Here is a 27,181-nt window from a genome sequence, read left to right as displayed (position 1 = left end):
ACCACAATATTTGTTCTGCTGCTGTCTTTCCCAAAATGAGATTTCTGCTCAGGTTCCACAGCAGGCCAGAGAAGAAATTCTTACTGAGTCAGGCAGTTAAAAATATAGGCACTTGCCCTATCTATATCTGGCATGGGACCTGATAGCCATGGGTTCAATGTGTGTATATTTATGTGTACACACACACACACATACACATGCATGGCCTAAAAATGACAGTTCAGCCAAAGAATAATTTTTCACACTCTCTTTGATATGTGTTCCCAAACCTAGCACTGAGTTGTGGTAGAAAAATGTGCGTACTAGTGCTTTTGAAGAGAAAATTGTGCCCTGAAGAGAGAGGGGTGGGGGGGGAGTAAATAATTAGGCTGCTTAAAGTGGAAGGTATTTTTTTTTCTATAAGAAGCACTCAAGGGAAGTTTCCTGAGCAATTGTTAAAGATCACCCGTTGTGATGTTTAGATAGATACTACACAATTAACACTAAGGACTACTGTAATGCGTTCTTAATCCAAAGCCCATCCTTCCACTTATTTGCTCTGTCATTGCCCCAGTGAACCCCCTCCCATTATTTGTAGCACCCCTACCTCTGAGAAAAGCAGGGGGTCAGAAAAGATGGGCTGTTTCTCAGCACAAGGAGTTTATTAAGCAATTGAACAATAGGCCGAAAAAGTATGTGATTATTAGCTTCCTTGGGATTCTGGAGTGCCTTTGTGAACACAGAAAGGACAAAAAAGTGAAAATCCTCCGATAGGTTTGGAGGCTGTTGCAAACACCACCACTCATTTTGCCAGAGTTTCTCTTTTTTCTTTTGACAACAAGGGAGTGTTTTATGAGTCAAGTTACGGAAAGGGTTTTTTTAAAATCAACTCTCTGTTTGAGGTCAGACAACATCTTTCCCCCAACCACTATCTTTAATTGGAACTGATAATGTTTTCTATCCTAGCACAGATTGGTACCAAGGCTGGCTACAGACAGCAGCTATTTTATTCAGCTTCATGACACACTTTCCTTAGACTGGATTCTTGGGCTGAAAATAGAGGCGGACGTTAAAAAGACTAAGTGAGGCATGATTTGGGTACATCTTGACCATTAGATCCTTAGCTGTTTTATCTCTGAAGAATTTTTTAGATCAGACGTATAAGAAATCATTTGGCTTTGCTATATATGCAAAATAAAGCAGGACCTTTATTTAAAGGATCTAAAGGTCTGTATAGATTCTCAGTCATCTAGGTCATGGTTGTCCCAAAGGTGCTTTTTCAGGAGGCAACTGGACTTTCTTGTTTTTTTCTTTGAAGATGTTTTGCTTCTCAGCCAAGAAGCTTCTTCAGCTCTGACAGGATAGTGGGTGGACAGGATAGTGGATAGTCTTCAAAGAAAAAAAAACAAGGAAGTCCAGTTGCCTCTTGAAAAAGCACCTTTGGGACAACCATGACCTGGATGACTGAGAATCTCTACAGACTTTAGATATACAATTTGGGATGAATACCCTTTGAATGGTGTGGGAGTAGGAATGGATTTCTAGAGAAAAATTGCAGACTACAAGAATTAGGAGCACTACTCAGGTGACCATGAGGACACAGATAAACCTCCAAGTGTTTCAATGACCCTCTAAAAGGATGAAAATAATCAGCTGTCTGCAAGGAATATACAGTAAATCCTTCCATTCCCCATTATCCTGTCTTCAAAGGGAAAAAAAAGTCCAGTTGCCTCCTGAAAAAGCACTATTTAAAGGATCTTACCAACACGGACCAACTTTTTTTTTTTCATTTTGGGAAATTGGGAAGAGTTTGAAATAGACAAATGGGTCCCTTCCCCCTTGCAAACACTCGAAGTGTTATTCTACCCATTAAAATTGTTTATCATTCTCCTACTTCCCAAATCAAACCTAACCCACTTTAGAAGTATGATCCATGACATACCAGGAAAAGCCAGACATGGTAAGCTTTTAAACTCTGCCTTTATAACATGCGCCACTATAAGCATGTGAGCTGAATCAGTGGTTTATCTCACAAGGCATCCTCTGTTATTAAGGAATTATTCTCCTCTGCCTATTCCTCAGTTCTTCTGATGGTCTTAACAGGAATTATATGTGTCTTCTTTTACTACTTTTGTTATATGGATTGAATCGGCTTCCTAGACATTTCAAACTGGCCAACAAAGCAGATTCAACATGATTTTCCAATTGCCACAAACATTCCATATATTCCCACGGCTATCCTTCTCCACCCAGTTTTTTAAAGGAGCATGAACAGGATTTCTAATCCCCTTCCCAACCAGCCACAAACAATTCCTAGATCAATTTAGTTTCAACAAGGTGGCCATGTTGTACTATGTATTCCGTTTGAGTGGGCCCTGTTCTATTTCTGAATAGGTTTTGCAGATAAGGTATTCATAAGTAAAACTAAATTTGTCCTTGAAATAAACTTTATTATAGATGATTATATGGATACATGGCAACAGTGTATACTTTTTTTTTTTATTGCTATTACCTTCTTCTAGGAAGTTTTAATTTTTTAAAAAAAAATTAGTTCTGGCTTTTTAAAAAATAAATAATTCAAGGTGGCAAATGTACCTAATTTTCCTTCTATTTTCCCCACAACAACAGTCCTATGAGGTCAGTTGGACTGAGAGAAAATGACTGGCCCAAAGTTACACAGCCAGCTTTTGTGCCTAAGGTGGGACTCCCCTGGTTTCTAGCCTCATACCTTAACCACTAGACCAGTGGAACCTGCAGTGGTGGGTTACTACCAGTTCTCCCCGGTTCTTGTGAATTGGTAGTGGAAATTTTGAGTAGTTCGGAGAACTGGTAAATACCACCTCTGCCTGGCCCTGCCCCCAATATATTCACTGCCTCCCAAGTCCCAGCTGATCGGCTAGAAGGAAAAAAACTGTTTAAACTCTTGCTGTGGCACTTCAAAGGGCCGCCCTACAGCTGATCAGTGGTAAAAGGCAGTGTGGTGGTAGACCGGTGCACTCCAAAAATAAATCAGTAGACCGGTGCGCTCCAAAAACAAATAGGTAGACTGGTACGGCTCTGCAAGCAGTTAAAAGCCTGGTAGACCAATACCTCTGCTAAATCCTAAAGAATTGTCACATGACCATCAAACCATGCCCACAAAATAAGCCACACCCACAGAACCAGTAGTAAAAAAAATTAGAACCCACCCCTGATTCCCTGGTATTGTCTGCAACCCCCATCAAGTAAAAATGATTCTGACTCTGCTTAGATATATTCTGTATAACTTGGTTTCAAGCATTAGGTAAGGCAATTGCCCATTGACAGGAACAAAAATCGTCCCAGGAAAGGCATATAGTTGCAGAATGACCACCACTCTGAACCTGTTCATATTCAACTGGATAGCTATCAAAGTTGAAATTATAAACAAATGCCCTTCAGTATTCTCCTTCCATCTTGCCTTCAGAAACACCTGACTTCAGCATTAGCAAGTGAGATCAAAATTTTCTCTGAGGGAGTGATTTTTCTGCTGCCTTTACTTATCAAATGTCCTAAATATTTCACTTCCTTTTCCACATACTGGAGTTTGTTTTTAGATACTCTCAGTCCTTGAGATGCTAGATAATTTAACAAGTCGTTGGTTCGCTTCTCTGCATCTGTGCCAGCAGAGCCATTGGTAAAGAAACCTTGACAGATATATTCCAAGACTATTGGAGGTGGCCAGATCTTTCAAGAGATGATTCCTAAACTGTGGTTTTATTTCTGATTTTGTTGTTACTCTTCTCATGCGTTTCTTGGCTTTTGTGTGTTCGTGGATTTGTTTTGTTTTTGTCCATTTGTCTCTATTGAAAAGGGAACACAGTAGTTAAATATTTTAAAAATGTAGATAAATAGAATGGCTGTGGACTGCATTGGCCCACATGAACAGATGTCCATATGCATGCAGCAGCCATTGTTGCCATTTGAATTAAACATCCACAGGATTCCATATAATTGGCTCTCTATGGTGAGTAATCAGGAAGAGCTTTGGAAGATTCCTTGATCAGGGATAAGGTACCTTTGATCCCCTTGCCCTGTGATTTTTCATAATAAATGATATCTCCAATTTGAAAGAATGTCCCCTTCAACAATGGAAGCCCCAAGTGGTCTCCATCCCACAGAACAGCAGGAATGCATTTTCCCCCCTATAAAGAAAGATTTAGAAAAAACCTATGCCAGTTCAATGCCCTTTGCTAAAAAACTGACCAGCACTGAACATATATTTCTCCTTCATGAAATCCTCCTGGAACAAAATTTTAGTTTTAAAAGGAAAACTTCAACTTTAAACAGAATTGTCATTTGGTTCTTCTTCTTCTTCTTCTTCTTCTTCTTCTTCTTCTTCTTCTTCTTCTTCTTCTTCTTCTTCTTCTTCTTCTTCTTCTTCTTCTTCTTCTTCTTCTCCTTCTCCTTCTCCTTCTCCTTCTCCTTCTCCTTCTCCTTCCTCTTCTTCTTCTTCCTCTTCTCCTCCCCCACTCCTCCTCCTCCTCCTCCTCCTCCTCCTCCTCCTCCTCCTCCTCTTCTTCTTCTTCTTCTTCTTCTTCTTCTTCTTCTTCTTCTTCTTCTTCTTCTTCTTCTTCTTCTTCTTCTTCTTCTTCTTCTTCTTCTTCTTCTTCTTCTTCTTCTTCTTCTTCTTCTTCTTCTTCTTCTTAAATATCGCGACCTGGCCATCAAAACTACACGGCTATGGATGAAACATGTACCAGTGATACCCATTGTCATCAGAGCACTTGGTACCATGTCCAAGAATTTTATAAGATACATCAACAAATTGCAGCTTCCTGCAATAACACCAGCAGAACTGCAAAAAACTGCACTACTTGGAACATCGTACATCTTAAGAAGGTACTTGGTTGATACCTAGGACGCTGGCAGCAACCCGTATCAATCATTAGCACCAGTCAATGGTATTTGTGTTGCATTTTTGAATGTTCAGTTGGCTGAGTTTCATGTTTAATGAATAAAGTAAATAATAATAACAATATTTTTTTCCTAATGGAGAAGGGTGTTATTTTTGTTGGATTGTGGCTTCAGCCCCTAGGGTAGTCTACAGCAAGCTGGCTAAACAAACTAATCTGCTATCAGATCGTGGAGGTCAAAACACATATACAATGCTACTGAAATCTTAAGTCTCAAAACAAACAACTGTTGTTTGTTCAGCCTGTGTGGAACCTCTTTGCTCCATGCATGGAGAGGATTTTGTACTTCACTATGTCCAATTATTCTCAATCTGGCATGTTACTATATTTCTAAAGCAATAGCAAGATTTTTACAGTTTCTAAGGGATTTGCTCGCATTGGGCATTTTACCTTTTGCCTTCGGTGGAATGTGTTTCCGACTATCCTTAGATATATTGATGTTATCTAATAGCAAAGTAGGCTAACACCAATACAATTTAATCTGAACTCTGGATTCAACAGCCGGTTCAGGAGCTTATGTTTCACTAAAATGCTGTTGTTGCTGCTGCTTTGCCCATAAGATCATCTTAAACCAAGAATTTAACTTGAGGCCCCAAGGATCACCTGGGTCTCCTCATGCCTGAGGTATGTCCCTCCCAAAATTGTCACCATTTTAAAAATGTAATGGAAGGAGGAATAATCATATTAACTATGTTTAATTTCAATCCAACCCTAATCTAATTCCTTTCTTTCACTTTTTTGATCTGCACCACCTACTTTTTGGAGTGCATGTCACCCAGCATAGCTGTGGGTCCTGGCTATGACATGTATTCCACTGCTTTTTTTTTTTTTTCAAAATAGAAAATATTTATTATATTAAACTACAATTACAGAATATACAACATTTAGAAAAAGGCACTCCAGTATCTCAAAAACCTAATTATTTAAAAGCAATACTTTCTTTACAACACAAATGACAACCATTTCCTAAAAACAGCTGTTTATTATTTGTACATTGAGCAGCCACTGCAAAAGATTTGATCTCCAACATCCTCTGATTCTATAACTGAGCATAATGAACAGACAATGGTGCTGCAACAGCTGCAGAGTTTGCTGCAGTTCTGGCATATGTACTGATCACACTGTGTGCAAACATCTTTGATGTCAACTGTTCTTATACAGGAGGAACAGGCTTTTGATACTCCTACCGGCAAAACCATTTCACTTGCACAGGGTTGTCGAAGTTTTCCATCCTGCCCAATTAACATTTGTCCATTACATCTGTGCCAGGAACAAATTTCTGATTTGTCTATACATGATTCTGGATATTGTGCAATTAGACATGTTCCCACTGCACTTGCATTGCAAGCATTGTTCATGTATGTTTGAGCCCCTTTGAAGAGTAGTTGTTTGGTTTTCTCGAAGATCTCGCACCGGTACCTCTCGCCCATGACGCCCTGGCTCAGCTCCTTCAGCCGCACGCGCGTCTTCAGCTGCACCGGGGACGAGTCTGCGAACGGGCAGGACCGCTTCGGCATCTCTTCCCCACGACCAACACGCCGACCATGGCACGGGGCAACCCGCAGCTCCGGCTGAGCTGGAACAATTAACGCGCCAATCGAGCGCTGCCTTTTCTGCGTGGCAAAAGGCGTAAACAAGACGCCTTTTCCGGGAGGAATCCGCTGCACAGCCTGCCTGCTTGGTCACCCGCGCCTTTTACCTTATTCCACTGCTTTTAAACTAGCTTGATTGAGACAGAAACTGCAAAGCCAATTTGGTGTAGCAGTTAAGGCATCAGGCTAGAAACCGGGAGATTGTGAATTCTAGTCTCACTTTAGGCACAAGGCCAGCTGGGTGACTTTGGGCCAGTCACTTTCTCTCAGCTCTGGGAAGGAAGCAATGGCAAACCACTTCTGAAAAACCTTGCCAAGAAAACTGCAGGGACTTGTCTAACACAGTCACTGAGAATTGGACACAACTGAACGGAAGGGGGGAAAAAAAGTTGCTATAGGCTTGCAGGCACCTGGAGAAAATACTGACTGGTAAAAAGGTCTTAAAAATTACCAGAACATCCAAATACCAATTAGCAATAGCACTTAGACTTAAATACCACTTTACAGCCCTCTCTAAGCGGTTTAAAGAGCCAGCATATTGCCACCAACAATCTGAATGGTCATTTACCGATCTCACAAGGATGGAAGGCCGAGTCAATCTCGAGCCGGTGAGATTCGAATTGCCAAACTTCCAGCAGTCAGCAGAATTAGCCTGCAATACTGCATTCTAACCACCACACAACAATACTAGTCTAATATTATGAAGGCAAATATTTAATATTGAAGGCAAATTAATATAATAATTTTCATATATACCATTAAAAAGATGGTCTCAGCCACCATAACATATGTGCGGCTAGAGCCATGAAGGGAATGAAGACTAGAAAGAAAACACACAGAGCAAGTTTAGTGTCATGCCAGAACTGAAATCCCAGAAATTTGCCCATGATACTCTGTGTAGAGTCCAACTGCATCTGTGCCTGCATAGAGAGACCACCTGAGAAGAAGTTAGGCTAATCCATGAAGACACCATCCCTAGACAGAAAATGGTCTTCTTATGAGGTCAGATTTTGGCAGCCTTTTCAAGAGATTTGGAACATCTGCTTAGTACTCAGCTCCCAGGAGCTTCAAAAAAACATCAATGTGCAACTCTAGCAGGAGAGAAAAACAGTGATGATTTCTACAAGGGGATGAAAGAAATAAATTCAGAATGTAGATATTCTCCTTTCACACATTTATATGCCTAGGAACCCCAGCCTTGATACTTAACTGGTTCCCTTTCTCATATGATTTCTCCAGTGTTTTGGTTTTTTTTAAAAAAAAAAAACTCAGGTTTTTTTAGAAATTGGCATGGTGTGAACACCAGCACCAACAATCTTGTTTATTCCTAAAATGTTTTGTGGTTGGTCCCAATATAGAAAACCTGAGCCAGAAATGCAGCAGTTGAGAAGTCATTTAACTTAGAGGAATGTCCACATGCTCAGAAAATAGCAAAGGAGGTATAGTAAATAGCATCCTATTGAGATAAGTGAAACAACTTCATCAGTCTAGTAAGTAGCATTTTGTGACACCAAATCTAGTATGACGGATACTTTATGCTTTTCAAATTTCAAGGATTCTGCATGTTCCCCCAGAAATTGGGGAACTCTGTTCTTTACTAAGTGCTCTGAAAACTAAACAGTCATCCTCCTACTAGAGGCAGTTGTAAATTTGTTCAGCAGCCTTTCATGATTGCTCCAATAATAACACTATTTTTTAAAAAATCCATTGTTATGCCCCTAGGCCAGTGTTTCTCAAGTTTGGCAAGTTTAAGATGTGTAGACTTCAACTCCCAGAATTCCCCAGCCAGCATGACTGGCTGGGGAATTCTGGGAGTTGAAGTCTACACATCTTAAAGTACTAAGGTTGAGAAACAGTGCCCTAGGCAATATACATGTCTAAGTAGATAGACAAACATGCATATATAACAAAAGAATCATTAATAGATCCCTACAATTATATTTATTAGGCATGACTGCCTGTTACCGACTGCATTGATTGGGTGAGTAAAATGTACTGAGCTTTGACAAAACTGGTAAAATGCAATCGTTAATTTTTAATTTGGTAACAATCTTATCAAAGCTAAGATTTAAATGGTTGAGATTTTAGATGTGAATTAAAAGAAATAGAGATTCTCTAGTTGATTTTTAAAAAAATTTCTGAGTTACTATAAGAAAGCTGATATGAACAGTAACTTAATTTGAAAGCCTTATTATATCTTCAGTCAAATGCCAGATGTAGAGGGAGAGTCTCAGATATTATGATGCTTATATATTGGGCATAGAGTTGATGTCACCATTTTGGTTCCAAAAAGAAGTCTAGGAACTATTTCCCTTTCATCCAATCTCCATTTTGCAAATGACCAGAAGGTAAAAATTGTTTGTCTGCTGGATGATCTTGTGGCAGAAAATACAAAAAAGTAATCACTGGAGGGGGAAAAAAAGTTTCATATGTATAATACTTCATTTGTACAATTATGCATGGATCTGGAGGGATAGGCCCATTGAAATGAATGGAACTTACTTTCTGTGAGATATAGACTTAATTATGCCATATCATAGATTTAAAATTAAGTTTAACATTTTTTCAAGGTTAATTTTAATGAAATGTTCATTGGATATTGTCTTTTGAAGTAAAAGTAGACATCTGAAAGAGGAAGAGAAGGAAAAGGAGATTTGAACAGAAGCATTAATTGAGTTTGAGATTGCTCACGTATATACCTGCATTACCAGATTCCCAGTTGAGAAGGCAAGACACAGTATAATGTAAACACAAGCTGGAATAGACATCTTAAGGACTTATTTTTATTATCAGAATGTGTGTCTGCTCTAAAATACCTGTGTTTCTTGCCTGAGTTCACATAAGCACTTTATGAAAGATAGGTAGCCTAGCTGTGTGGGAGATTAAATCTCAGATAACATGTCTTTTGTGGAGCTGCAGCAAATTTTGATTTATATATCAAGTCAGGTCTCCTTAAAGTTCAGCTCGGCTCCTGGTGATTTAATGCTTTTCCTACGGTAGTAACAATTCAGAAGTGACTTGCCATTGCATTCTACCAGATTTTTAAAAAAATGTTGTGGCACAGCATGTCCTGGTATTCTTAAAACAATTTTATAATCTTTCTTTCAAATTCAGTTCCTTATAGCCCTATCTATTCAATAATAAATAAGTGGTTAGTCATGTGTTCACTGAGTGATGTGGTGGCCTAGAGGTGGCGTTCTCACCTCACAATCAGGAGGTTGTGAGTTTGATCCTAGGTAATGGCAGATATTTCTCTGGGCGCAAAGAGAAAATATCTGCTGTGAACTCCATGTAGGCATCAGGAAGGGCATCTGGCCAGTAAATGCTCAGCTCCATTCAGCTGCCCCGACTCAACCCCGATGCAAGAGATTACAGGATTGTTAAAAGAAAAGAAAAAAAGTCACATGTTCATTGACTACTAATCCATAGCCAATTGTGTTATGCAGGACTTGTAGCTCCCCCAGCCATTGATAGCTGCATGGTTATTTTCTATGGCCTTCAGATATTCAGCAATCTCTGTTTTTATCATCTGTGATACACAGCAAAATTTGGTGATCTTGTATTAATTAATGATTCTTGTATCTATGCAGTAATGTAATTTGTCTTGTTCCCCCCCTCCCCCAAATTGTGAACACAACTATTGTGTGGTTGGTCAACCACTGGCTTATTGTAAGAGTGTGACGTTTCTGGCAAGAGCCACAGTCCAAAAGGGGGTAGAGCCAAAACCAATTTTGATGCTTTAGATGCTTAGGGGAAAAGAAACACAAATGAACTAGATGTCCGCAAGGGACACTCTTTGTGATCTTAAAAAATAAATAAATCTGATTTTTTAAAAAAAAAACACCATACAAATGTTTTGCTTATAGTCCCTCAGTCTTACTTTCTCCACTCCTAGATTATAGCTTAGTGAATAGTGTTAACACAGACAATTGTGATTTATTCAACAAACTATAGTTAACTACATGTCTTAAGAGTGTTTACTATTTTGCTTCCCCCCCCCCATTTCATGCAATAGCAATAGTCTTTAGGTTTCTATGCCACCCCATAGTGTTTTATAGCACACTTTGGGGCACACTTTATATTGTCAAAGCATTATTTGCATATTGTTCCCAACAATCTGGGTCCTCATTTTATCAACCTCGGGAGGATAGAAGGCTGAGTCAACCTTGAGCCCCGTCAGGATCGAACTCCAGACTGTGGGCAGAGTTTGCCTGCAATACTGCACTGTGCTAGCAAGGCTCCTGATTCTCATTCTCCGAAACTGTCTGGACCAATCCTTTCAGTTTTCTTTGCAAGGTTTTTCAGAAGTGGTTTGCCACTGCCTCCCCACCCCCCATACAACTGGCTCAAGGTACAGTAGTCAGCTAGCTCTGTGCTTAAAATGGAATTAGAACTCACACAGTCTGCCAGTTATCCCTGATACAATTTTCTTCAAAATCTTAGCACAATACAACATCTTCTGGTGGCATATTTGTTCCAGGTATCTATGCAGATTTAGATTAGCTAGATTTCGAGCCTGATGCCTTAATCACTATATCAAAACTGTCTCAGTTTTGGCTTAGTACTATATATAAACCAAACAATGCCTTGTTTAAACTATATTTATTTATTTATTGTGTTTCTATCCCATTCATTTCTAAACAAACTATCCTGTGACGGCCAATAATAAAAAAAACTGAGCAAGACCAATAAAACTACAATACCTGATAAACCATAATATACTATAATCCTACAATGTATATTATCTATCAAAAGCAGAAATATACAGACTGTGAAACATTATAACTTCTGCCACAGAAATATTCAAGCAACAGTCTTGAAATCACCAATTCATCCTAAGACAAGCCAAATTTTAACTTCTGAAAACAATCAGGGAGGGAGCAGCTTAAATCTCTAGGGCCAGAGGAGAGTTTCGTAAAACTTGGACTGACAGAGGGCACTATTGGACTGTCTCCTAAAATGGCCTGCATCATTTCTATCATGCTACCTTCTCCTTCCACAGGAGCTGCAAGTTGTCTCTCTCTTCCCCGACACACATCCCTTCTCACATACATAATCCTACTAACATCCGCAAAAAAACCTCATTTGTCCCAGTATAGAAAAATCACATAACAAAGTCCTTTTTTACAATCTAATCCCCCAGGTGCTAATCACTTAAAATACCAAGCAACATCCTCAAAAGACAAACTACCCCCTCTCTTTGTTCTCCCCTGAATCAGGCCTCAGTTTCTGTGGCTCCCATAATGATCCAAAGTAATACATGTAATAGTCATAAGTGTGAAGTGTCCTGTTGATACATTGTTGTTGTTGTTAGTTGCGACCCATCGCAACCCCATGGACAACATTCCTCCAGGCCTTCCTGTCCTCTACCATCCTCTGGAGTCCATTTAAGCTCAGTTGATACATTAGGAAAAGCCAATTTGGAAGAGAAGCTGCATTTGATTAGATAGAAAGCTAGAATACCATCATATCCCTCTGGGCAACCTCTTTATATCCTTCTGGGCACCTCTTCTGGGCACCTCTTCAGCTGCCCCCAGAGATAAGGAGAATCCAAGACCTCGGTGCCTTCTGCCGTGCCCTTAAAACTTTCTTTTCCCAGCAAGCCGGGCTGGCCTAACACTTTTTAAATGTTTTAATTGGTTTGTTACTGTTTTTAATTATGTGGCCAAATTTATATATATCTTTTAATGGTATTTTAATATTTGTAGTCTATGTTTTTATGTGGCTGTACACCGCCCTGAGTCCTTAGGGAGAAGGGCGGTATACAAATTAAGATATTATTATTATTATTATTTATCCTTAAAGGTAGGATCTGTGCTCTTGAACACAATTTTTCCCCCTTAGACTATTCACCCAAAGAATTCCCAAATAGGGAATATTTTATAAGCCTTGATTGAAACTCATAGGATGAAGTACCTGCACATAGTTCTCCTTGATTAGAAAGTGCTTGAAAATAAACATTAGTTTTTATTCCTAAATAAGGAACAGTTCCTTGAAGTATAGTAGAGATAGCCAGACTCCTCCCTAGTATTGTGTGTGAACACATCCTAGTCTGCTGAGTCATAGTGTCTGATCTTTGATAATCCGTGGATCAAATATGCTTTGCAGTCAGGTATTTTAATGTAATGCCAGACATGCCGTACTCAGAATGGCAACACTAAAATGTAGAAAGTTGACAGTTATGTCATTCTCATATTATAGTACGTACTGTATGTCACATCCGCTTTATTAGGCAAACTGCCTGTGTATGCTACAGATGACATCTTCCCTAACTTTAGGGCAGGGGTCTCAAATTCAATTTCATTGAGGGCCACATCAGGATTGGGTTTGACCTTGGAGGGCTGGGTGGGGTGTGTGTGTGTGGCCATGGTGAGCATGACACAGGACCGCACCTCTGCAGACCTGATTTTATAAACTTATAAAAATAGGGAGGTGTACATTTCTGTGATTTTGTTTTTTTTAATACTTACTTGATCTTCTTGATCACCTTATGAGAGAGAGACCAGATCAAGAAACTGACTCCATAGGAAGGCTAGAACTATAAATTATTGACATAGGCTATAGAAGCAGAATCCTGTAAGCCTGAAAGGTAAAATATTTTACTTTTCCTCCCTTTTATAAACTTCTGAGTCAAGGATGGCCTCCTGCAGCACTCCAGAGGCCCTGTTTTGGGCCTGGAAGGCCTCCTGGACCTTCCGGAGGCCAAAAGTGGTTGCGGGGGGGGGGGTGCACCCCAAGCGCCCCCCATTTTTACTAGCAAAGGCGCCATGGGCCAATCCGTTGCTATTTCCAGACCGGCCCTGCGGGCCAGATCTAAGCAACCCACAGGCCGGATGTGGCCTGCGAGCCTTGAGTTTGACATCCCTGCTCTAGGGGTATCGCCAGGGTGTGACGAAAAAAGTCAAGGCTGCAGCCATACTGCTGCAATTGAAGTTCTGCCTATTTTTATCTGGATTGTACCTGCAACACACATAAAAAACAAGGGGAGCTTTAATTGCAGTTGTTGCAACCACCACAGAGGTCGGTTTTAGCAGGTTCTGACCAGTTCCAGAGAACCAGTAGTGGAAATTTTGAGTAGTTTGGAGAACCGGTAAATACCACCTCTGATTGGCCCTGCCCCCATCTATTCTCTGCCTCCTGAGTCCCAGCTGATCGGGAGGAAATGGGGATTTTACAGTATCCTTCCCCTGGAGTCGGGTGGGAATGGAGATTTTACAGTATCCTTCCCCTGCCACACCCACCAAGCCACACCCACCAAGCCATGCCACACCCACCAAGCCATGCCCACAGAACCGGTAGTAAAAAATTTTTAAACCCACCACTGACCCACAATATTGACTTTTTTAAAAACCATGCTCTGTAGACATCCTTACCAACTCTCTAGGTAGGAGCATCATTAGCAGTAATAAACCATGTTAAGCCTCCAAGAGTTACACAAGAAAGACCGTTGAACCATCACTGTTTAGCCACCGTTTAACCATGGGATTATACCATGTTCTCCTGATCTACATCCTGCTACCAAAATTCTTGTAAAATTCTGGATCAAAACTAGTGACTGAAAAAATATGCATGTAAAAAAAAAAACAGGGTTATGTTCTATCTGGGTTTTGAAACTTGATCCAAGAATAGTCTAATGCCTGACTCATGCCTGATTCAGGAAATTAATCCAGTACAAATCCAAAATGTTTTAGAAGGCATAGGATAACCATTAAGTCCAGCAGATATTTCTTCCTTTAATCCCTTACCAATAATTCTTTGTTGTTTTAAAATACTGAGTTACAATATAGTTAGAATATTAAGGAATTAAAAAAATTCTTCCCTAACTACAAAGCTCATTGGATATTTTTTTAAAGCTAAAACTACTGTATCTCCCATCATTGGTTTCCTTGCCGTGAATTTGCAAGAAAAAAAAGATGGCACAGGAATGTGTTGCATATGAATATTTCTATTGGAGCTCCTCTGCATTTAGGAGCACACAAAGAGAAGAAATTCAGGTGTGATGATTTTCCCATTCATTCAATTTCATGCTGTGGAAGCATATACTGTATCTACTGAATTGTTGACCATAATGCTACCGTGTGACTTGGAACCTTAGCTGGAAGTAGAACTGCTTCAGATTTTTTTTTCCCTGACAAGCAGCCTACTGCCCAACAAAGTTGGCTTGGGAACATCTAATTGAAAAGTTGTTGTTCATTCTTTTATAATACCTTACTGAGGAAAAAAAAACCAGAGTTATATGAGGTAGGGTAATAAATGCTACATTCTGGATTCTTTGAAGGACTACTTATCAAAGTTATGATAGTTTTGAAGCAGGTTCAAGAAGAGTTGTACCACAGATCAGTTAGAATGTCTTCAATTTTAAACAATAGTAGACAACCTGTGCCCTATTGGGTCATTGTTTCAGAGATGCTTCCTTACCTACATTGAGAAACATAATGATCAAGAGTGGGCAAAGGAGCAGGTGTGATTTCTGACTTCCTGCTGGCTTCCTCATTGAATTTCCTTCTGAGAATCTGGCAGGGAGCATCCTTTCTCCTCTCCTCTCCTCTCCTCTCCTCTCCTCTCCTCTCCTCACACCAGCAGGGAATTAAGAAGTTGCTGCTGGTTGGGAGAGGGAGGGAATGATTGTAAGACTGGCTGGGAATGTTCAAAATTAAGATCAGGTGACCACAGCAGCAGCAGCACAACAGAGCCACTAGCACTGAAGCAGAACATTCTTCCTCAAATTTCATTCATCTGGAATTCATTCCCCTGAGTCCCACATTTGGGCCATATTCTATAAGTTAGCCCAAGGTACCTTGGTTGTTTCCTTGTGATCAATGGTGAAATCCATTTTTTTTTACTACCGGTTCTGTGGGTGTGGTTTGGTGGGCATGGTAGGGGAAGAATACTGCAAAATCCCCATTCCCTCCCCACTCCTGGGGGAAGGATATTGCAAAATCTCCATTCCCACTCCACTCTGGGGCCATCCAGAGGTGGTATTTGCCAGTTCTCCGAACTACTCAAAATTTCCGCTACCGGTTCTCTGAACTGCTCAAAACTTCCGCTACCGGTTCTCCAAATTGCTCAAAATTTACGCTATCAATTCTCCGAACTGCTCAAAATTTCCACTGGTTCTCCAGAACCTGTCAGAACCTGTTGGATATCACCCCTGCCTGTGATCCTTTCCTTTCCTTTCCTTTCCTTTCCTTTCCTTTCCTTTCCTTTCCTTTCCTTTCCTTTCCTTTCCTTTCCTTCCCCTCCCCTCCTCTCCCCTCCCTTCTCCTCTCCCCACCCCAGCAGGGAGTTACGTAGCTGCTGCTGGTTGGGAGAGGGAGCAAATGATTGCAAGATTGGCTGGGAAACTGTCAGGGAATGTTCAAAATTAAGATTATGTGACCATAGCAGCAGCACAGCAGAACCACTAGCACTGAAACAGACATTCTTTCCCAAATTTCATCCTTTGGAATTCATTCCCCTGAGTCCCACATGTTGGCCATATTCTATAAGTTATCCCATTTGAGGTACTTTGGTTCAAAAATTGTTGCCCTGTGATGCGCCATTTCACCTAGGTAAAGATCATGAGAATGAGAGTTGTTGTAGTATATAGATGCAGGAAAGAAACAAATGCTAATAGAAAAGTAATCAGCGAGTTTTCAAGAAAAAAAATGCAATTATAATTATTTCTGAGAACGTAGAGAATATACTATATAAATCTTTGATTGTGAGGGGGTAAAAATTAATAACAAAATATAAATACATGTTATCCTTGAATTATGCCAGTCTTTGCCATTTCCAAATTGAAGGTGTACAAAGCTAGACAACTTTTCTCAGCAACTTTGAGCATTCTCCACGTAGAAAGACCAGTTTCATGGTTACATGGACAAATGATGAAGCTGCTCCCACTGATCTACAACTTCTTTATGTGGCTTTGCAGTTCTTCCTTAAACCAGCTTGAAATAATGTAAAAGATACCTGCAGTTCCCTAGATCTCAATGGCATGTAAAATGAAAATGGAATATTCTGAGAAAGATTAGTTGTAAAACTATAACCTGATAGAATACCATACTTTGGAGGACAAAACAGCAGGGAGTTTCTCCTAGTTGGTGATACAATTCTCTTCATATTCATCTAGTGATGTAACAGTCTCTTAATTCTTTAGCAGTATCTTTAAGCATGCTTATTGAAATCTGTACTTGAGTGGACATGAAGAAACTAAGGAAATGTATGCCTAATGCAAAACACTTTGTCAAGAGACACCCCCCTCCCCAAATTTGTGTGATCAAAACTCAGCATAAAACTGACACAAAGCACAGCAAGGACAGGGCCATTTTCTTTCTTTCTGCCTTGTGAACAATGTCTCCATTTCAACCCCCTCTTTCTCCTGCTTTTCTCCATGTGATTAACATGCAGCCCATGTCCGGAAGAATGGGAATTTACTCTCACTTAAGGCTTCAAAAGGTGCCAGCAGGTCAGGTGGCTAATCATTAAATCAAATTGCCGTTCCTTCATTCTTGTGCTTCCTTTTGCCCATGTCTGGGGTTATAACTTGGGTTTATGTGAGACAAGCAAGTAGATGAGACAGATTCCACTGGCAAGAAAATGAGGAAGGGAGACATCAACAGAAGGCAGGAGAATAGGAGCAAACCATCAGCGGCCAAAAATCTCTAGCCTTCCAGCCAGCAGCAACTTCTGAATTTACTGATCTGCGATGGTTCAGCTTGCTCATATTGCTTTTGTGTGTGTATGTGTGCTTTGTTTAAACTTGAAAGTCCTGATTGCATCCCCTCCCCCCATTTCCCATCCCTTTTAGCAAGTACTGTACTTGCTTCTTCAATAGCTACTGCAAAGTACTATTTTTCTGGCTGCGCTTGGCGATTCGTAATTACCTTCTCAAACTACATCAGCTAGTACATTTCATTTTCAATAGGTGAATTCAGGCATAAGTAATCTAATAGCTACCTCCTTCTAGGCATTTGTATGTAGTTTTGGGGAGAAGGGGAGGGAGCCAAGGCCTATTAGCAAAAAAAAAAAAAAAAAAAAAAAGAGGAGGGTATGTTAATTGCAGGATATTTGGGGATTAGCCTCAGGACATTTGGAAGATCTTTACTCCTGCTGCAACAGGTAGAGTTTAAGTGGTGCAGGTGTCAAAAACTCTTGAGTGCAGAGTTTACTTTGCCAGAAATGTATTGTATCACTTAATGATAGGAATTTTCTGTGTTTGCTGTTAAATGTTGAGGTCTCTTCATGCCCACTTCCTTCAACCCAGCACCATTATAATGATCAAGGATTCCAAGACAGTGGAAGATGGGAGTGTAATCTAATACATGGGAGGCACCCCACTGGGGAAGACTATCACATCAACAGCATGAAACAGAAAGGTAACTGAGAAATAGTTAGGGAAACATCTATAGTCTTTCTGTAAACATTTCTATGTGTAAAGAGACTTTGGTTAAGCCACTTTCCAGCATGCAGTTGCTACATAATAAGTACAAGAGAAATTATAAGTATCTGTTATATTGATAACGTGAACCTCAAGTACTAATAACATAGGAATACTCTGTTGCTATCATGCTCATTTCTAAACCAAATTTCTTTTTGGAGACACATATAGAGACGGACTATAATTCTTTTGTATTTAATGTAATTTTTAAATCATTCATTCTCTTCTTACTAGCCTCTTCAAGAATCAAGGTGCCTCCTCTTTTCCATTACTTCCTAGTGGCTTACAGTTTCAAACAAAATCGTATCAGAAAAATAGATTAATTGAGGTTCATAATCTTTTCTCCAGTTTCCCAGTGCCAGCAGAAAATGGTTATCATATTGATGTATTTTCGTTCTTTTTCTTTTTTCATTGCTTATTTTATGGGTTCTATTATTTTACTTCTGTTCTGTTTACAGTCCTTTCATTTTCTTCCTTTCTATTATTGTAAGTTGCCTAGAGTAGCCCTATGGCTACATGGCAAGATAGATGGCCAAACAAACAAACAAACAAACATGCCAAGCTTTTACAAGTAGTATGCGTTCTCTCTTGGTTTCATAAATAAAATAAGTATATCAAAACATCTAACTGGTGTTTCAGCTATGATCGCCTAAATCAGGGCCGGATGTGTCATGTGCTGGCCACGCCCACACCTGGTTTAGCAAAGGGGAAAAAAGTTGCGATACGTCATGCGATGATGCTGTGACGACACGGGTTTGACACCCCTGGCCTAAATGATCCTTGATAAAAACAGGTATCTAAGGAAAAAAAAGATAGTCGTCAAAATAAAAAGTAGACATATGCACTTCAGTGGTGGGTTGCCCCCGGTTCGGACCAGTTCTATAGAACCTGTATTAAAACCAGCAGGAGGCTCCGCCCACCAAACGAAATGTCATCAGAATGCTTCTGCGCATGTGCAAGCAAAGCAAGTGCACACAGCCCCATTGCAAACCGGTAATAAAGGTAAGTAGAACCCACCCCTGATGCACTTGTATATTCTACGAATGATCACCCTCACGCTCTAATAGGCTATAATTCCTTTGTAACACAGTAATATTGAATTTACAACTATGGTGGCAGCTGTGGTGAAAAGAGGAAGCACTTGGTTGCAATAATCATAGCTTTTAGTAGGACTTTATTATTCAGGAGGAATGACATCCTGATAGTCATACAGCTTTTTCTCCTTGTACCAACAGCTCAGATGTTTTGAAAAACCCCTCAGCAAGTGCCCACAGCATGTACTGAAAACTACAGAGGGTATGCTAGGAGAGTTTTGTCAGTCTAGAAGCTGATGTCACACAGGGGAGGATTAACTCACCAAATGATGTGTCTGCATTTTCCTGCTGGTGGGCTTGAGGGAGCATTTTCTTGTTGTGTTACATGTTTATTCTCAAGGTTGGCACAAATGAAGATAATCACACTACTGAGTATCAAAATGTTCTTCTAAATATTCTTTTTTTTATACAGATCTATCTTTCTCAATTTGGGTGTCTCCAGGATGTGTATGCTTCCTAGCAATGGTCAGGCTGGTTAGAAAAGCCGAGGGTTAAAATCCACACGCCCAAAGAACATTCATTTCGAAGAATGCTGAGTTACTGTAGATAGGAGCAGTGCCAGGGAAAACACTATACGGCTGAAGTTTAACTGTACAATATTTAGTCCTGTTGATGTATTTTCAGTAATTTCAGATTAGGTTTTCCAAGCAATAATAAAGTGCCAGTAAAAAATGCTGTTTTTCAGCCTGCAAAAGCTTTTAAATATATTTCTTCTACATGTTATGGGGTGTAATTCGGGATGAAGAATTAGTGGATAGAAAAACAGCCAAGCATGCTAATATCCTTTCACAGTTCTCAAATCTACTTTCTATAATGGACTGTTAGAATTAAATGTACAATCTTTACCATTTTTTTCTTATCTACCATGGAAGTTAATGTTCAAAACAATATTTTATATAAAACACAGCCTGGCTAAAATATGGAAATACAATGAGGGGCATCTTGAAGAGCAGACCTCAAAAAACCCTTCTGAATGGCAAATCCTAGTAGCTAAAATAAAATCGAAACTTATTGAACATCCGCATAAATTTAATAGTAAAAATAAAAAATATTGACTTTTAATAGCATTAAATTACTCAACTATTTGTACTCAAATAACATTTTTATTCTTTGCTGGCAGTTGCAGACGTGAATTAAATTCCTGAAAAAAACAAAACTAAGTAGAAATTGTAGATGAAGGATTTTTCTTTTACAGAAATTATGTTTAATGGAAGCCATGCTGTCAAGAATGAAGGATCTCTCTGTATTCCAACAGGTAGAGGGTACTGCAATGGCTTTTTAAGCAGTTGCCTCTCTCTTTTTTTGCCTTTTCTCTCTCTATACAGTACTGCAAACCACTTCTTATAAATTTCAAAAATAAGCTCTTTAAAGATCACCTGGAATTATACTGGTTTTGGCTTTTACTACCCACAGGTGGGAAATCACTTTGCAGATTTTAAGTAGACCTGGTCAATCAATTTGACTAACTGTGTTTTCCTAACAAATTAAGGGGTTCAACTCCATTTCAAGATAAAACAGCACAGAATGTCAAGGAGACAAAGTTCCATTGTCTAATCGATATTTATGAATACAGCCACTTAAGTCTGGAAAGTCTAGAAAGGAAAGAATTCAGGATGTGGCTCAGTCTAGAAAGTCTAGCAGTCTAGAAAGGAAAGAATTCAGGATGTGGCTCAATTTAAATATCTCAGTTCTTTAATCTGGCCTTCAATGTTGTAAAAACAACATGGTGAACAATATGTCAGTGAGAAATACATTTTTCTCCAATACTCCAACCCTGGCAAAATTCAAGAAAACTATGCAAATATTTTATAACAAAATAAAATACTTGCATGTCTCCCCCCCCCAAAGAAAATAATTGGCTGTAGCTACATGACCATAGATAGATGATTCAGTATAATTGAGAAACTGAGATGAATGGTTCAACATTCAGGATAGATTAGAGAAAATATTTTATCACTCATCTACTTAGACAGCTTTAAAAATGATCAATTAATTGAGGATTTGGCCAGAGCTTCTTAAGGGGTTGAGGTTGTCAGGCTTCAGCTTTCTTCTCCTGGTGCTTTTTAAACTCCTCCATTCTGATATGTGAAACAACTATATTCATGGCATCTTCTCCACCTTCTTTAGCTTTTAAAGTAATGTAAGTTTTAAATTCCAGAGCAACAATGCAATTTTACTTGGCAGCTACTTTCAAATCCATCAAAGTGCAGGGCGGAATTTATTTGACATGTGGTAATATATATTAGTTATTTCCATGTTGCATCTTACTAGCCTATGCAGTAAACTGTCTATGTTATGGTAGAACATTTTCAGATTGCAAAAGACTATATCACATTAGGGCTAGCAGATCTTGGCTGCAAGAATCCAAGAGAGCACTTGAAGGCAGCAAAAAAAAGGGAAGGCAGGCAGGCAGGCAGAAAAACTCCTTGCTGTCATCCAGTGGTTCTCTAGATTTTTTTAAACTCGGATCTGGCAGATGTACATGAGATGGCTGGACAAACTGAAAAGATGTCTTTTCTCATTTAGTTTCTAGGAGCACTAATCTTATCAATATTATGATGACTTCTACGTATCAGCTGGTAACTGGCCACTGTGGGGCAAACTGGTTTCTGACCTGATCGATTGTTGATTTACAACTGTATTATTCTTATGGATATCTAATATTGTAGAGTTAACATGAATGAAACATGATACACATCCGTTAGAAGACGTGATCATTAATTCACCAGCTTAAACGTTATAGTAGACATGCACACATTTCATTGGTTATTGAACAGTCACTGGTTCATGTATGATATAGTATGGTATGCCTTATAAACAAAGTGACTTTTTTTTTTACATGATATAACTTACATCTGCTGGTCATAGAATGCTGGTGTGGTGCAGGCTTAAGACAATGGACTAGCACAGGGTTGGGCAAATGTGGCCCTTTTACAACCTGTGGATTTCAACTCCCAGAATTCCTGAGACAGCTTGGCTGTCTCAGGAATTCTGGGAGTTGAAGTCCACAGGTTGTAAAAGGGCCACATTTGCCCACCCCTGGACTAGCATATTGGACAATCAGGTTCAAGGTCACCTTCAGCCATCAAAATTCATGGGGAGATTTTGGCTCTCTCTCAACCCATCTACTGCACTGTATTGGGGATAAACTGAAAACTTGACCTCCCAAAGAAAAGCTAAAACCTAAATGATGTTGACAAGGAGAAGAAACATGCTGAATATTTTCAGATTCAAACAATTCTATTTCCTTGAGTGCATCCAAATTTTGTCATGTAATATGTAAGATGTGCAGCAATTTGATTAATCTGTTTGCCTAATTGGTTAATCAATATGAGTTTTATGTACATCGGGTGTTTAATGGACTGGTCACTGACTGCAATAAGATTCTTCTTCATGCTAAAATGTAACCTCTGTTTGGTGAAGCTCTAAAAATAAGGTGAATATTATGCAGACCACAACTGAATAGAAGACTTTCAGCCATGTCCCTAAATCACATCCCAAGAGAAAAAAATCCAATGCTTTAATTATGCAGTATATCCATGTGGAATACAAATAGCACTGCCTACATTGTAATAACCCTTTTAAACTATTATATTTAGGTATAGTGGCTCTAAGGCTCTATAGAGAGCTTTCTAGCTTCATGGAAATTATCCCCTTTCATTTCCATATGGAATGCAAATGCCTGTTTTACAGAAGGCTCAGTATCCATTTTGCACCCTTTCTTAGCGAGTCCTAGCCATTGTAAATCTCTCAAAGTGGCACGTGATTGTATATGTGGCTTAATGGATTGCAGGTGAATGAGCTCTTGACAATGAACCCTTCAAGAGCCAAAGACGGCTGCCTTCTGAAGAAACACATCCGGTAATCCAAGAGAGAGTGCTTATGGATATGTGTCCAGGCTTCTTAGCAAACTGTCATATTGATCTAACGCAGCCTAAGAAGACTCAAGGAGTTTGGGCAAAGTCTCCTATTTGTGTTTGCCTTCCTCTTAAGAGTTTGCTGAGATGGCACTTCAGCATTTCCAAGCAGTGCACCTCCGACCCTGGCAATCCATCAAGTGAATGCAAATTGTGGACTAGACAAAACAAGGCAAACAGACGTTCTGCTCAGGAATAATGTACTGCCAGCAGAAGGACCTCCTCAGTAATGATGGTGGTGGTGGTGTATTCATTCAAACTAAAGGCTTGCATGTTTCCTCTAGACTAGATCTTCTCTCTCTCTCCCTCCCTCTCCTTTTTTGAAATTACCCTAAGTAAATGATAAAAGTTGACTCAAGGCTGATCTCAAACAGTAGACTTTCTGTGTGTGTATACATCTCCACACATATATATAGTAAACACACACATACACGTTTATTATAAAAGTCCCTTTTGGAAGATCAACACTGATGAAGAAAGCTCTTTTCACAGCAAGTCAATATTAAGCTGGAGTATGCAAATTCCAGTCGCAAACAGAAGACAGTCATGGATACGGAAGCCACTAGTTAAATTTTGATCCTTGTACACTGCAATTTTAAGCCTCATATCTGGGAGTAAACACTCCTGAACTGGAATGACTTCTGATAAATATTTATACAGTTGCAAGACAAAGCCAGGCAAATAAGGTTTGTTGAAATCTCTAGCCTTTGTTGGTTGGTTGTTCCGACCAACTTGTTTCTGAATGATACTGCTGTTTCCACTGCAGCCTTAGCATTCGCCATAGTTCTGCATCTCACTTCACGATCACAGCAGTGGTGAAATCCAAATATTTTTACTACCGGTTCTGTGGGCTTGGCTTGGTGGGCATGGTGTGGCTTGGTGGGTGTGGCTTAGTAGTGTGGCAGGGGAAGGATACTGCAAAATCCCCATTCCCTCCCCACTTCTGGGGGAAGAATATTGCAAAATCTCCATTCCCACCCCACTCTGGGGCCAGTCAAAGGTGGTATTTGCCGGTTCTCCGAACTGCTCAAAATTTCCGCTACCGGTTCTCCAGGACCTGTCAGAACCTGCTGCATTTCACCCCTGGATCACAGAAACAGGGAATGAATCTATAATGTGAACTTTCTAGTGCTCTACCCAACTACAAAATCATAAAATCTTTTCCTCAGTGTGTAACAGGGCCAAAATTGAAAAAGGAGAAATACATATTCACCTGGAACAATAAGGTAAGGGAATAAGATTTATATTGCAGATTTCCAGAAAGAAATCTTCTCCAGCTAATGGCCTACCTGCTGCTTTGTCTAACCTGAGCCTATTTGTGGCCACAGGAACCTACAGAAAATATCTCTGCTGCCAATAGATACCATGTTTCTCCAAAAATAAGACCCTGTCTTATATTTTTTTGAACCCCAAAATAAGCACTTGGCCTTATTTTAGGGGAGGTCTTATTATTTTGGGGCGTGTGGAGGAAACCAGAGGAAATGGTGGGGACTGGCTGCGCATGCATTTAAATATTTTCGGGGAGGGCTTATTTTCAGGGGGGACTTATTTTAGTGCATGCACTCAAAAGCCGATTGGGCTTATTATCAGGGGATGTCTTATTTTAGGGGAAACAGGGTACTTTCTAACTTTCTCCACTTAATTTTCCTGTTTGGAAGACACAGATCATCATACTATTTTCTGTGCAGCATTTCTTCATTAATGCTGAATGAGTAGGTTTTGATTAGGCAAATATATAGATTAATATATTTACATTTTATTTTTACAATAATTAATTATTTTTATAAATTAATTTATAAATTAATATATAATTTATATTATATATAAATATAATTTATATATAAATTATATAATTTATAATATAATTATTATAAATAATAATTTATATATAAATTATTATATATAATAATATATTATATTATATATATTATATAATATAATATATTATATTATAAAAATATAATTTTTATAACTGTTATTTTTATAACACTTTCACTCGGGTGAAATCCAGCAGGTTCTGAAGAACTGGTAGCAGAAATTTTGAGTAGTTTGAAGAACTGGCAAATACCACCTCTGGCTGGCCCCAGAGTTGGGTGGGAATGGAGATTTTGCAATATCCTTCCCTCAGGAGTGGGGAGGGAATGGGGATTTTGCAGTATCCTTCCCCTGCCACACCCACCAAGCCACGCCCACCAAGCCACATCATGCCCACCAAGCCACACCCACAAAACCGGTAGTAAAAAAAATCGGATTTCACCACTGCTTCCACTGATATTTTACTTTATGGTGTAGGACCTTTGGAAAAATGAAAAAATTGTCAAGAAATTACTAGTTGAAGTGTGCACTGAAAGTCATTAAGTAATAGGAAAAAACAGAAATCTCTCCTTTTATTACAGCTAATTATAGTTGTAAGATAGAAACTGATTAGGAAAAGACACTAATTGTAATCTTCAAATTATATTTAAAAATCCCTTTCATCCATTGTTTATTTTAACAGACATATCCCTTGTAACAAGTTATCTTAAAATGCATATCTTCAAAAACAGCTGCATTATACCTACTAATCCATTTCAAATAACATTTATCAATTTGCAATTGATGACTTCAAGCTTTGGGATCTCTGTCATGGCAAGAGAGGACAGAATCTGGGATGTGGCAAATTTTACATTGTAAAGTTTACGTTACATTGTAAAGTTTGGGTTGTAGCTACTACTGTATTCAGGAAAGGAGGATACTTTCAATTGCTAATCTTAAGTATTTTGAAAACTAGCATTCTTCCCTGAGAACCTGGCTAGTTTTAAGATTTTGGGTCCCCCCCACCACCAATATATTGTTATATAGAAAGGATACAAAATTAATGACAAGAAGTAGAACAACCAGCCTCTGAATTGACAATGAAGATATTCAAGTAGTAGATAGCTTCTGCCTTTAGAATCAGCCATCAACAGTAAAGGAACAAGCAGTCAAGAAATACGCTGTAGATAGAGCAGCCATGAGGATAAGATATTCAAATGCAATGATATGTTTATGTCTACTAAGAGCAGAATCACGCAAGTCATGTTACTCATTGAGATACACTATGGAAGTGAAAGTTGGACTTTAAAGAAGCAGGATAGGAAAATATTGATCCTTTGAATTTTGGTGTTAGAGAAGATTCCTGAGAATATTACGAACAAACAAGAAAACAAACTGATGTATCATTGAGCAAATAAATCCAGAATTCCCACTTGAGGCAGAATTCCCATGTGAGGCTCAAATTATCCTACTTTGGACACATTATGTGAAGACTCAGCTCTCTTGAAAAGGCTCTAATGCTGAGAAAGGTGGAAGGAAAGAGAAGAAGAGGACAACCAGCAGCAAGGTGGATGGAGTCATTTTCAGAGGCAACATTGGGAGACATGAAAGAACAGGCTAGGGATTGATAGATAAAATCCATCTATGTTGTCGCTAGCAATTGAAAAGGACTTAATGGCACATGATCATTAATAATAGCTGCCTTAAGGATGGATGGATGGATGGATGGATATATATATAGGTTGTAAAAGAGTGACAAACTGCTGTAGGGGCAGTTTCCTATGTTCTTAACAGTTGGTCACTCTTTGCACCATATATATATATATATATTAAGAACATAGGAAACTGCTCCTACAGCAGTTTGTCACTCTTTTACAACCTGTGGACTTCAACTCCCAGAATTCCTGATACAGCCAAGCTGGCTCAGGAATTCTGGGAGTTGAGGTCCACAGGTTGTAAAAGGGCCACAGTTTCCCACCCCTAAAGTAGAGGACTACCTGTAGAACAGTTTGAATTAGCAGTGCTTCTCCAGAGTTTCATGCGGGAGTCTTCCCCTTTCCTGATCTCCTGGAGAGGCCATGGCTGATCCTATAATGTATGTTCTCTAGCACTGAGCTGCAGCCCTTGTGAACAGTGTGACACTGATTGCTGTGTACTTGCCAATTGGTGGAGTTGCACAGGGCTTTGCAAATGATTCAGAAGATGGGCTTCCCATCATGGGCAAGTACACCCACTTCCCATCTTCCAGCAGAAAGAACGGCTGTGGAAGCATAAACATGTAGACATAATTGAAAGCAGCTTCTGACGTCATTGCACAAATCTGGAAAAAAATAGGGACTGCTTTAATGTTTTCAAGAGCGGAGCTTTGTATACATTGCAAAGCACAGCTTTCAAAGGGTCCCGCACAGCCTTAGTGTCCAACATGATAGGAAATTGTTTCAACACATAA

The 27,181-nt window shown here is 39.3% G+C and overlaps 2 protein-coding genes across 3 annotated transcripts in view; both read right to left on the bottom strand.

Moving 5' to 3' along the window:
* Window positions 1-27,181, bottom strand: part of GLI2 (GLI family zinc finger 2) — a 270,083-nt gene that overhangs the window by 116,542 nt on the left and 126,360 nt on the right. The gene's annotated exons all lie outside the window — the stretch shown is intronic.
* On the bottom strand, window positions 4,548-7,830 carry LOC117668472 (apoptosis regulatory protein Siva-like). Its single transcript, XM_087881735.1, has one exon. It carries the CDS (start codon window positions 6,428-6,430, stop codon window positions 5,897-5,899), a length of 534 nt encoding a protein of 177 aa, XP_087737861.1. The 5' UTR covers window positions 6,431-7,830; the 3' UTR covers window positions 4,548-5,896.

This window comes from Pantherophis guttatus, chromosome 1, assembly GCF_059756535.1.
Source record: "Pantherophis guttatus breed Tessera chromosome 1, ASM5975653v1, whole genome shotgun sequence".
NCBI lineage: Eukaryota > Metazoa > Chordata > Lepidosauria > Squamata > Colubridae > Pantherophis > Pantherophis guttatus.
The sequence above is the reverse complement of the archived record's forward strand: the minus strand, read 5'-3'. Positions and strand labels throughout refer to the sequence as shown.